The sequence below is a fragment of the Haliaeetus leucocephalus genome, unplaced genomic scaffold (genome assembly GCF_000737465.1).
Source record: "Haliaeetus leucocephalus isolate CR32 unplaced genomic scaffold, Haliaeetus_leucocephalus-4.0 Scaffold61, whole genome shotgun sequence".
Classification (NCBI taxonomy): Eukaryota; Metazoa; Chordata; class Aves; order Accipitriformes; family Accipitridae; genus Haliaeetus; species Haliaeetus leucocephalus.
The window spans coordinates 264783-277478 of record NW_010972497.1 but is presented as its reverse complement, the minus strand read 5'-3'; the positions used below and the strand labels follow the sequence as shown (position 1 = coordinate 277478).

Here is a 12696-nt window from a genome sequence, read left to right as displayed (position 1 = left end):
CTAGAGGCAAAACAGCAGACAGCAGCAGCAAAATTCATGGTTAACAAGTTTATAGCATGAAGCCCACAGTGGCCCAGTTGCACATAGGTTTTTCTGGCCTTGAGAGTGGGGCTTTCTTGTAGATTCATAGTGCTATTTTAAGCATTTTTGTGCAAGGGGATGTTAAAGGCAGAATAGACTTTTTCTGGAGGTGGTCCCTTACAAAGGAAAAAGTAAATGAATTAATAGAATTATCTTCCATACTTCAGTGATGCTAACAAACACACCTAGGTCTTATTCTAAGTCTTAACATTTTTATTTTATAATAAATTCATTGTTTTTTTCAATACTTGATCCTTTTGTACAAAACGTGATACAAAATCCTCTGTACTGCTGTTCCAAGTATTTTTATACAGAATACAAAAGTATATATTTGTTTTCCTGAGTTAGGTGCTCCTAAAAAAATTCCAATCATGTCCTATGGCGGTATTAAAATATTTCATCTTCTTGAATTTACGAGCAAACTATATATTCTCCTCCTGGCAGGCTGTCTGACCTACCTCATTCTTATCCATTTTGAAAAATACGCACTCTAGGCAGAATGTTCACAGTGATGTAATGTCTGTCTCTGAAAATACTATGCTTGGAGGTGGCATCCTTTGGAATGACCTATGAAAAATGTCAGCATCTATTACAAGCCACCTACCATATTTGAAAGAAATTTCCCCAAGTTTGTCTAAACTGCTTTGTGTAGAAGTTTTATGCTGCTGTTTTCCGTCATCATCTGTATTTTTTAAAATTGTTGACATATTTAATAAATAGGAATTCAATTCAGCCATCCTTGGACATTGAAATAGTTTATTTTTTCAAATGACAGTTATATCTGCAACTGGAAAACCTTCTCCACAACAGCCTTTCACTGCATCTGATATTCTGATATTCAAGGAGCTTCTTTAATGTATGAATATATAGGTTAGTCTCTTCTCCACTTTAATACTTGACATCTCTTTTAGAAGTATTAGAAAAGGTATAAATTGTATTGCTGATTTTTAGCATGCTAACAACTCTCAAATGAAACCTAAACTGAAATTCTGTTTAGGCTCTGTATTGCACATCCACTCTAATTTTTAATGTGAGACTGGGTTATGTGGTGATGTCAACACTGATACCCACTGTGTGCTATTGCTAAAGTAAATGTAGCTTTGCTAACAATGAGACATTAAAAAACTCAGCAAAAGTATGCCCTGAACCTAATCAGATAAGTTCTGACCTATCCCCTATGTCCTGCAGCTTGCCCTGCTTTACATCTTATCCTTTTATAAACAACAGCTTTTAAACTTTAACTTCAGTTGTTAATAACCTGAACTATGCTTGAACCAGCAGTTGAAGTTGCATATCGTATGACCTCTCCTTTGCACTAGCCAGCCACCCAAGGCAAAGAACTTGCAAGATGTCAGCCCTGATTACTTGCTGCAGTCATGTCAAGCAGATGTTTCATGAGGGTGAAAGTCTGAGAAATGTTACCAGTGCAATAAATTAATATCTTCTAAGGGTTATGTTTTACAGAAGTTATGTTCCATAGGAACCATAAAGCATAGCTGAACAGGTCAGTCAGCATGTATTTTTGTGCTGTAATCTGCAGCTGCAACTGTTTCTGTTCACTTTTTAGCACTCTTCAGTGTTGGTGTTCTATAAATCAGGCCGCAAGTTGACAAGGAGTGCACATGCAGCCTAGACTTTTATTACTTTTGTTACTATCCCTTTGGACAGCAAGTAAAATCTTCCTTGCAAGCCAGTCAGTGCATTGGGATACTCAAAGCACTGAAAGTAATGTATGAGGAACTAAAAAAATGCTGTTGGCTGCAAAGTCTACAGAAGGGAACTAGCTCATCTATCCCTTGAGTTGCACCAAGGATTAATATGGGCCAGTACACACATTTCTGAATGAATGATTCTTAAATTATTGGAAGTTTGTAAATCTCCCCCCACCCCCCACCCCTGCGATGATTTCCAAACAGGTAATAGGTCAAGGTTGAACTATTTTAGATAACTCCTCTTTTTTTGTTTGAAAACTCTGTGCAAAGTCAACAGAGCAATTTAAGGTGAAGCAAATCTGAAGTTACCTGGGAAAAGTGTTAAAATACATGTGAAAACTTAAAAAGATTGTGTTTTAAAGCCAGAATCTTTCCTGCTGATCTACAGGATTTTCTTCCTTCCCTGTCAACAGAAAAATGTTACCTACAAGAAGAACAAGTATATAAGTGATATAACACATTCCCAGTGTTCTACAATCAATTTCTATAGCATTATTAATTCAATTGTGTAGCATTTCATAAAAAAACACTAAGATATTTTAACATTTCTTTCAAAGGTTAACACAAGAAGTTCTAGTGGTGGGAGCATATTTTACCTACATTGTATTTGCTTATTTTTATAGGAAGGTGTCTTCAGTACATTTATCTGATTCTGAAGGAAGAACCCCCAGGAATTATTAAAAAATATGAAATTGAAAATTGTAAAAAAGTTAATACAATATTTTATATCTATACCATGAGTAAAAATTTCAAACATATCTGTTCTACTGAGCTAAGTCTCATAAAAAATGTATTGGAATTTGATTCTGCAAATGCTTATATTCCTTTGAAAATCAGACATAGAAGCATACTGGCCTGCAGGGCACGGCTTTGCTACTGTCACAGCCTTTCTGTTGCTCCACACTGTGAAAGTCAGCAGAAGTAAGCAGAAAGGCTACTGATAACCCTGCTGAGTAAACTGCATATAATCCTATGATTGCAACCAGAATGAACAGAAGTCCCAACTCTCTTGCTTTCTGTGCTTTGGGTGAATGTGCAACACTGAGGCCGATACATATGTGAGGGTTGCGTAGCACATAAAGATCATAACTGAGGTAGCTGCAATTGCAAAGCTTCAGTAGGCTTTATAGAAGACTTGACATGCATATTTTAAATACCTCTAAGAACATAAAGGAATGGAGGATGCAGCAGACAAGAATAATAATGTATATTTTACTCAAGCCAGACACATACACAGCTGGAGGTTTTTTCTTAATACAAATAGCAAAAATATAAGCCAACAAAGTAACTATCTGTGGTCTTATTAGACTTATTATCATTTTAGTGTTGCTACCTCCAAGTACTGAGGAAGCAATTTGCCATCCAGTTTGTAAAGGAAAGGATAATTTTGGATAATCACAAGACTCTGGCTTCTGGAGGAAAACTCTGAAAAGTGTGAAATCTGTGATAATATAAAGAGAATTTACAAAAATATATAATATGTAGATTTATTAGACTGGTATGGAATTCTTGCTAAGTGGCAGTAGACTCTCCTTGCATTGAACTGGTTTTGTTTCATTCCTAAGCAAACGGAGGTCTTGATAATCTCATCAAAGAGAGACCCAAAGCTGGCAAACATGACCAAGAAGAAATCTGAAAAGGCTGTCTTTATCTTTCACTGAGATGCTGTTTCATGACAGAACTGTTCAGAATGAAATGTCAGTAATGAGACTGTATGGAACACTGTTGACTACCAGGTTACAGAACAGGTCCTACAGCAGAGGGACTGTCATATCATCATGGGCATCACTCTTTTCCCATTGCTTTCTTTTGAAGAGTAAATTATTCAATTTTTTGTAGTGAGTTAAGGTTACTAGATAGTAACTTTTTAGGTAAAGTTGCTGAAAGTTCTTCAGTAGAGGAGATTGCAGTTGGAAAATGCATTTTCATGAAAATGAAGTGTTTTATAGAAATGTTAACACCAGCACAACCCTTTGAAGGGAAATAAAGGCAGTCAAAGCAACACCCCATGTTTTGACTTGATACTACTAAATGTTCCATTCAAAGAGTACAAAAGACATTGATTTATATTTCTAATAGTTACATTACATTAATATATATTACCTGTTTAATGTTAGTATATTGAAAAAGAAAATTAATTAACCAACAAGATGTAATTCAAGGAAGATTTTTTTTCCCCCTTATATCAGATAATAATAGTAAATCACATCCTATTTCTTTTACGGAAGTTCAAGGATCAGTGGATGTAACTAGTTCTCAGCATTGCTCAGTTTCAACACGAAATTTCTTATGACAAGGGAGAGTTTAATTGGGAAGGAGCTGGTCTAGATAGCCTACCAAATAGACTAATGGACTTTTTGCTGATTTATCCAGAAAGACTTAGTCCATAATTACTTTTTAGCTAAGAAATTGTTCATGCACATATCAGGAATACTTGGCTAATTGTATTTTCTGGTAAAGATTTTTGTTATATCATAGCATATTAAAAGGGAGGTACTCTTTGAAGTTGTCCATGATGCATGTTCAGTGGGAATTATATTTTTTGACATAAGTATTAGTTATAACTTGTTGTTTCCAAAACATAATTTGGTCCTCTTGTTCCAGAAGAGTGTGTGCTTATGTGCATATGGTGGGCATATGGCTGTGTCTATGAATATCTTTGAATTACTAAAATGATGTATGCTTTGAACTTTTCATCAGTTTAATTTTGTCTTTCATAAAGAATGTGTCAATTATAATTTCTTTTTAAGTGAGTGTTTAATTTGACTAATTGACAGCTGGCTATACTAATTGTGATTTGATCTGGTTTTTGTTCTGTCTTTAAAGGAACCAAGATCTCGATAACCTCATCAAAGTAAATCCAAGTTCTTTCACAAGTGATAAGGAGTAAGTCTTCAAAGTTTCTCAGGCCCTACTTTTCTAAGGCAGTGAGTAGTTTGTAACTGTGAGAATGTCAGGAAAGGTAATGTTGCAAATCTGTAAAAAGTTTATAGATTAATAAGTAGCATCCCTTATACTGAATGATGAGTATAACAGTACAGATTAACTAACTGACATGCGCGCTATCAGCTGAACAAGAAATATCTATGGCAAGCTTCCATACATGCCTTATATGCTTCCTCAACAAAATTATTAAAGAAATATTTTAATATCATTAGAGAAGGGGCATTAAACAAAATATTGCAGAACTCATGGATGATAAGTGTTGCCCCAACAGGGTGTAACAAAGCATTTCATTCAGCAAGGGCAGTGATCCATAAAGAACAGCTAGAACTTACATTTTCGAACAGCACATCAGTTCAGTGTGTTTCAGGCAAAGTATCTTGTGGTCCGTAAGCAGCCCTTCAGCATATGGAAAGGGAGGATCTGCCAGTGTACTGTGCTAGTAAGAGCTATGTAATATTTGTCACACCTAACACTGAAATTCTACAGATAACTTCAAGAATAATGTTCTAAACAGTAGCAGCACATAAATGTTGCTAACGTGATCATCTATTTTACAGTAGACAATCTCACATATATGTATACATACATACATATATATTTGTACACTTAGCACTGACCTGTAAGTTGAGTCTGATTTTTTTGCAAATTTTAATTCACAGAGAATTTATTAGGGTAGAGTCCAATACTTTGAGACACTACTGAATTTTAGGAGACATCCAAAGTTTTAAGACTAATAAGCCTATTATGGATTGAAGTAAGCAAGTTAGCAGCTTCACAGAGCTTAGTCTTTTCCTTTTGCTCCCTACTTCTACCTAAAGGGGATCAGGGTTTTTTATGTTAGTTAGAGTGCTTTTCATAGGTCATACCATTCTCTAATTTGCTAAACCATTTTAAAATAATTTTTAAAAAATCCAGAGGAAAAACTAACCACTAGTGTAATTGTATTTATGAAATTAAAAAAAAGTGTTTCCTTCTATGTAAACTTTGCGAGTCTTTAGATGCTTACTTTTTCAGTATAAGTACAGACATAATCAACGCTTTAAGTGTTAACTATGATGACACATGGAGGTAATTTCTTATCATTCCAAAAGCAAAAATATGTGGACATTTGGACATATTTTTAGGTGTTGTCTTAAGAAATAGAAGTTTCTTAGTTTAAATAAAAATATATTTTTTGCAAATTAATGATGCAAACAAGCATTAAACTGCTGGGAGCCTGTAAATGAATACTAAGTTCTTTGAAAGTTCATGTTTCTCCTTCACTGTCTTGACTGGCAAAGAACAGTCTTAAACTACTGCATTGATACAATTAAACAAAGCCTTTTTATTTTCTTGGCTGTACTAGATAATATTTTTTATTTAATTGTACAGAACTTTACCATGTTACTGAAAAACTGTAAACATATTTTCTTATTATGGTCAAACCCATAAGTATTTGCAAATTTTGAACATAAACTTAACTAATGATTTACTTTTTTCCCTTTAAATGTGTGCATAAATATATTTCTTTCTTTTACTACACTTTACCTCTTCCCAGATAGGGGGAATATTTTAACAGTTGTATTTGTTTGTTGTTTCAGAGGAAAAGACCTTGAGGATTTTACTGAAATAAATACTGCTGGTCAGAAAAATAAGAGGCAAGGCTGTCATAATCTTTCCCTTATATATTTATAAAATGTTTGTAGTTGGTTGGATATTAGTATTAGTTCTGTTCTGTAAAGATCATTAGAGGAATCAAAACTAATATTTTTATTTCATTTAAACCATAGAATTTTAACTTTTTAAAATTCCGCATTGAATACAGGCTAGTAAATACAAATAATTCAGCATGGAAGAAATGCAGGTAGTACTTGACTTTATCTTATTGCAACTCTAAACAGTCAGCGCATGAAATGCTTCATCAAACTGAAAATTGTCCTTTAAATACAAAAGAAGAGTATCATAAATAAATTAAAAACCCCTCTTTTTTCTTATTATCATTATTCATTTTCAAATGAGAATCAATGTGGCCTTTTTTTCATCTTAAATAATTCCTCAATGGATAACATTTTTATTTTTAATTACAGGCCATTTATTATAAAATATTAATGTAAAATTATATTAATGTATTATATAGATGCCATATATTAATAAGTGCATTTATTATATAAAACCAGCTATTTCACAGCCAGTGATTTATGAGTTACTAGTATAAATGTGGTCATATGGTCCTAAAGATTGTATACAACCCTAGATAATAGTAGCTGCAACAGGAACCTGGGCTGGATGTAACGACACAGCAAATAACACACTTTGGCAGCCATTTCCATAGCTCATGGTGCTGGTGCCTGTACTGAATGAAATTATATTATCAAGTTAAAATGATAGAGCCATAGTCAGTTTAGAAGATGTAGGCAGGCCCATCACCTGTGGCATGGCAACACAATGCAACACAGCGGTCATAAATTGAAACAAGAGAGATTCAGACTGGATATAAGGAGGACTGTCCAGCAGTGGAGCAGGTTGCATGGAGAGTTGTGTCATCTCTGTCCTTGCAGTTTTTCAAGACCCAACTAGAAAAACCCCTGAGCAACCTGGTCTGACCTCAGAGCTGCTGCTGCTTTGACCAGGAGGTTGGACTAGAGATCTCCCGAGGTCCCTGAATTCCAGCCTGGATTATCCTACAATACTGTAATGAACTTAGCATTTTTGAGTAGTTTGTCATTCTTTTGTAGTGTCACACTGTAAAGAAACTGAAAAATATTGAAGTTTGAACTGATAACGCTTACTTCATAACTAACTAAACACTTATGACATGAAACAATTGTGATACATACTCAATGTAGTCAGGAATCTTCCTTGTGAGATGCATATAATTTTTTTCTCCTTCAACATAAGTAATTCAACTCATTTAATATGTTTAGGTTGAATAAAATAATTTGATTAATTCTGAGGTCTTTCTCACTCTCACAGAGCTGAGGACCTTGGTGATCACACTGAAGTAAAGTCTGCTGATGACCAAAATAAAAAGCGGTGAGACTCAATCCATAGTTCTCTAAAATTTAAAGAGCCAATATCAAGAGTTGTAGCTGTTTAGTGTGGTACTAGAAAATGTGAATTCCTTATACAAGCAAGCAGAACTTGCATAACTTGAGTAATATATCTGTATTATTTCTAAAATGTGCCTGATTAACCAAATATAACAATATAGCTGCATGTATTTTGATGACAAGCAATGACTCAAACCTAGTCTTGTAGTGAATGAAAATGCCTAGTGATAAGATTTTCATAAGTATTTTTGTGTTTATCTAGGTATTTTGTGAACTCAGCTGTTAGCATCTCAAAGAGTTATAAGTAAATGCATTCCTAGTTTAAAAGTTTCACTGCTACTAGGTTTCATTATTTGCAAAAACTAAGAACCATTTTGGTCAATTAAAGTGAAGTTAGTATTACGCTTTTAGGTACCATTCTGATGGTGTCTTTTTGAGTCTTCCATTTAGTTGTATATCTAAATGAAGAGGAAGAGCAACTATCTGTATACATAAGCAGTTTTGCTATTTTTTAATATAAAATATTTTTATCCTAGCAGTCCCACTTGACAGTCTGACCAGAGAAGCACACACTGAGTATCTACGGTGAATGAGTTTCTTTTTTAGTTCTGAAAGGGGGCCTGCCAGATTACCAGTCAAGCACAATAAAGGGTGCTGCTTCATGCAGCATGCTATGCATATAAAACAGTGACCAGCACTGAGCGAGGTTCATTTAGCAAAGCTTCAGACCTTGGCAAGCTCACTGAAATGAATCAAACTGCAGCCCAAACATCCAGAGTTAAGGCTTATAATCATCAAGTTGTTTCAGAATATAACCTTTGGCAGAACCAAACAAGAGCAGCCTTTGTCTGAGCTGTTTTGTAAAATCATCAAAAACATTATTAGCACTTATTCCTTAAATCCTATAATTTGTCTGACAAGGTTTATTTTTATGTTTTGTTGTATGTCATGTTTGTGGCAGGGAAAACTGCAGGAGACAGGGTTTTACTGGAATTGTAATCCTGCTTTTTGAAATAAGAGTCTACGTATCTGTTTAGCTGGTCATTTCAAATAAAAACGTAACTAGTATATATAAAAAAAGAAAATTTGGAACTAAAATACAGCAAAACCAAGAATAAAACACTATAGAATACTGCCAAGAAAATGCAGAATGCTATCAACCACTGAGACTTTACTGCACAGTTGAAAACCTCAGTGGGCACTTTGAGGAAACTAGAGTTCTGTTAAAGTTAGATGAAGTTTCTGATATGAATATATCTACGAGCATAAACTAGAGGACTTATAATTTTAGGTCAATGATTCCATTATTCTTCACAAGCAACAATTTAACAACAGTAAGAAAAAGATAAATTTCTTTTGCCTACTGTTTCTAGCTCAAGCTTCTACATTTATGTCTGTAAGTGTAACTAAAAGCTGTGTAGCTGAAAATTATTTCTAAAAAGTGTTTATTTTCTTGTTGTATGGTTTCTTTTTTTAGGATAACTGAGCAAGCATACGCAAATCCTTCAAGGGCTCCAAATAATCTCCCAGAAACAAACTACTCCAGTGAAAGAAAGACCAGGTACTGTGGACAATTAAATGAGCCATAACATCTAAAGTGCCATTTCTTGCAAAAAACTGAAGAGAAACCATCTTTATGCAAGAAATTTCAGGGATGTTTAGAAACCTTACACTGGTCTCTGGAATCACACCAGTGCCCTTCCAAACTCTGCTTCCAGGATCCCACCCACAGAAGCCCACAAAGCATAGCTGTAATGCACAGAGTGGGGAGCACGAGCCGTACCCTGTGTAGCTCTAGAGATGTAGCTGAGGCATGGAATTTAGGAGAGCAGTTAAACCAGAATTCTTATATAATCAATAGAGGAAAGGCTTCTCCTGCATGTTAGGTACACCATGCTCTCAGGGAGCTTATTTCTTTCCGAGGCTGTAAGGAAAACATTGCACTCTTCACTCAAGTGCCTTGTTAAGTTCCTAAAACTATATGGGATGAATCTCACTCATGTATCATCTCCTACACCAATCACTGAAACTGTAACATGGGTTTCTGACTTTTTGACCAGGTACAAACTTTTAAAAACCATTTATCTCGCAATACTCTTGCTCTAGCTGGATTCTGTCTCTACAAGCAAATGTATTGCAAATCTGAATAAAAAATGTGGTGTAGGGATATTTAATAGAACTAAATAAATACCAGGTCTATTGATAACAGGAAACTATTGAAACAAAAGAAACAATATTTTTTTCTTCACTGTCAAAATGTATTTTCAAGAAACATGACAACAAAAAATATAATATGTAATTCCTGAATGAAAGACCTTTTTGGACTAGGAAAACCTCTCTTCAGTACCAACCCACCCATCTATGTGGATTAATTAAATATTAATGTAGACGGGATTGCTCAAAGACATAGTCCTATACGTAAGGTGTTGTATTGCCGTATAGTGGTCGCGAACTGCCTGAATCAAGGCTGATGACTTGGAAGGGAGAGGAGAAATCTTCTAATAGGGAAATAGACTTACTAATAGGGAAAATAGCAGTCACGGTCTGGTACTTTATGGGAACTATGGCCAATGTCCCAATCCTTAAGTTTATGCACACTCAAGCCTTGGTGTGGGTATGACTGGGCACAGAGCCTTTGATCTCTCATTTTCTTACATTTGCTGTAGGAGGTTGGAGTGTGGTTGAAACTTGGGTATTCTAAAACTTCTGCATGGCCTTGAAGGCCAAGGCCATGAATTGGTGGAGAAGAAGAGAAAATCCAAACAGCATACAATTTTAAGACTCAAAATGAATATTCAACACAAAAATTAATTAGCATTTTGCAGCATTTTGCAGACATACAGTGTCTGAGGTGTAATGTTCTGATTATCTTTGAAAATTAACATAGAGTACAATAATACAAGAATGGCAGGGCAAAGAATGCGCTTCAATATGCAGTGCTAACTTACACTTGACAAAATGTATGCCCCCTACCTGAAGCTCTAATCCCAATTTAATTCATGAAAGCTTACTAAATGAATGGTCTTTGCAGGTTATTCTTTCAGGGTTTATGCAATAGGTTCTACAGAGTATTTATTGTTGAGTAGTTTGCTGTATAAACAAGTCACACAATAGCAAGTAAAGGAGTGGGTGATATGAACTGAAAGAAGGGACTTGATCAGATACGCAGTTCTCGGGCTGCATTGTGGCTCAGTTTTAACTTAGTGTCTTGTCAAGCTGTCAGACTATGCATTTATTTGAAAAGGTTCTGGGTTTCCTCACACTTTCAGTTGGCAAGACTAGAAACTGATGCTTCAGGAATATTTTTGCTGTAGCTTTGTGATTTTGTTCTATACAGTATAATATTTTTTTTTAAAGATGTGGTATTTATGTTTGTGTATTTCAACCGTAATACTCTAGCCAGTTATTAAAATCCAACGGATGCTGTTCTTTACACTAGGACACTTGAGGAAAGTATTTTTCTCTATACAATGTTCTGTAAGATAAACAGTGTTATTTTCAGGCATGCTACATCTAAATACCCACATTATGTTGAGTGTGCAATGCACAGTACTCACTTTGCCTTGATCTGAACCCTGATTTAACTAGATCATTTGAAGTGTCAACCTGACTCAGCACTAAGATCCTGCAGCTAAATACAATGCATCAAATGGAAGATTCGGGAAAAATAAGCTTAACAACAAAAAGAAGCACACACAGGCCCATACTTTACAGGAATAGACAAGTGATATTCCTATGCCACTTTTCACTATAGCAAGGGACTTTAGGCACCATCAACATACTCCAACCTGTGACATGTGTTGTGCACCTGCCTAGCTTGGTCAGGGCAAAAGTAGCCAGAAAAACTCTTTCAAAAGGTGATCACTTAGCTTCAGTCTGCTTTCCTACTTAGTTAGCTTACTTTCATCTTGCCTGAAATGTAAATGGAGCACTGGGTGTTCATTTGAGGAGATACTTTCTCTGTGGTGAGCAAACCCAGGTTTGCTACATTACTATTAAATAAAAGCATATTGCTATGTTCTATGAAACATAAGTAAAACATTTCTCATTTAAGCTTGTGCAATTTTAATACATTTCTGGTGTTGAATAGAAATCTAGTAAGATATATACACATTGTAAAAGGCAGGTATGTAGAAAAGTGTATCATCTGGGCTGTGTAACATGTTACATATGCATGTTACCAGTCTGTTATACTTTCCCTTAAAAAAAGACATGTTCTGCAGATACATATGATTATAAAAAATTGTTGCTAACATTGCTAAACATTATTCAAGAGCGATACGAAACATGTAATAAGCACCATATACCTTATGAATTTCTGGAGGAATAGGATAATTAAATCAGTTCAGAACTGTTCAAAACGTATAGCACATGACTTCTTCAGCTGTCACATACATGCTCATCCCTTCCATGCAAACAAAACTGACAGTTAAGTAACTAGAACTGGGACTGTTAAAAAAGGAAGATTTGACTTCCCTTATAGTTAAATTCAGTATATTCCTTCCTACTCTGCTAGAAGGAACAATACAGTTACTGTAGTAAACACATATCACACATTGAACAGCCTGTATTATAAAGACTCTCACTCTGCTTCCAGGGATATGTTGTAATTTTGTTTGGCTGTTTGACAGCTTTTCGAGGACTAGTGAAAGAAGGGGGAAAAAAGGAAAAAATGCAGTGTGTTACCATTTCCTGATATGTATCATTTAGGCTGGGATATCAGCACAGGCAAACCCAATACCATCATGTAGATTTTCTTCAATGAGCTTGTGGATTTCATTTTGAAATGTTGAAGAATCATTCAACAACAGCACACAGTCTAAAGACACTATATTTCTAGTTTATGCTTTTTTATTTGATATATTTTTCTTAATGGTTGTGAAAATACAGAAAAAGAACTCATCACCAAGTATGATGATTTTTTTAAA

At 34.9% G+C, this 12696-nt stretch overlaps 1 protein-coding gene across 1 annotated transcript in view; it reads left to right on the top strand.

Annotated features, from left to right (window-relative positions):
* The window catches only part of SCEL (sciellin), a 50954-nt gene that overhangs the window by 21677 nt on the left and 16581 nt on the right, over positions 1–12696 (top strand). The window contains exons 8-9 of the mRNA XM_010578330.1: positions 4620–4679; positions 9246–9329. Of these exons, the coding sequence (XP_010576632.1) occupies positions 4620–4679; positions 9246–9329 (144 nt within the window). The remainder of the gene's footprint in view (positions 1–4619; positions 4680–9245; positions 9330–12696) is intronic.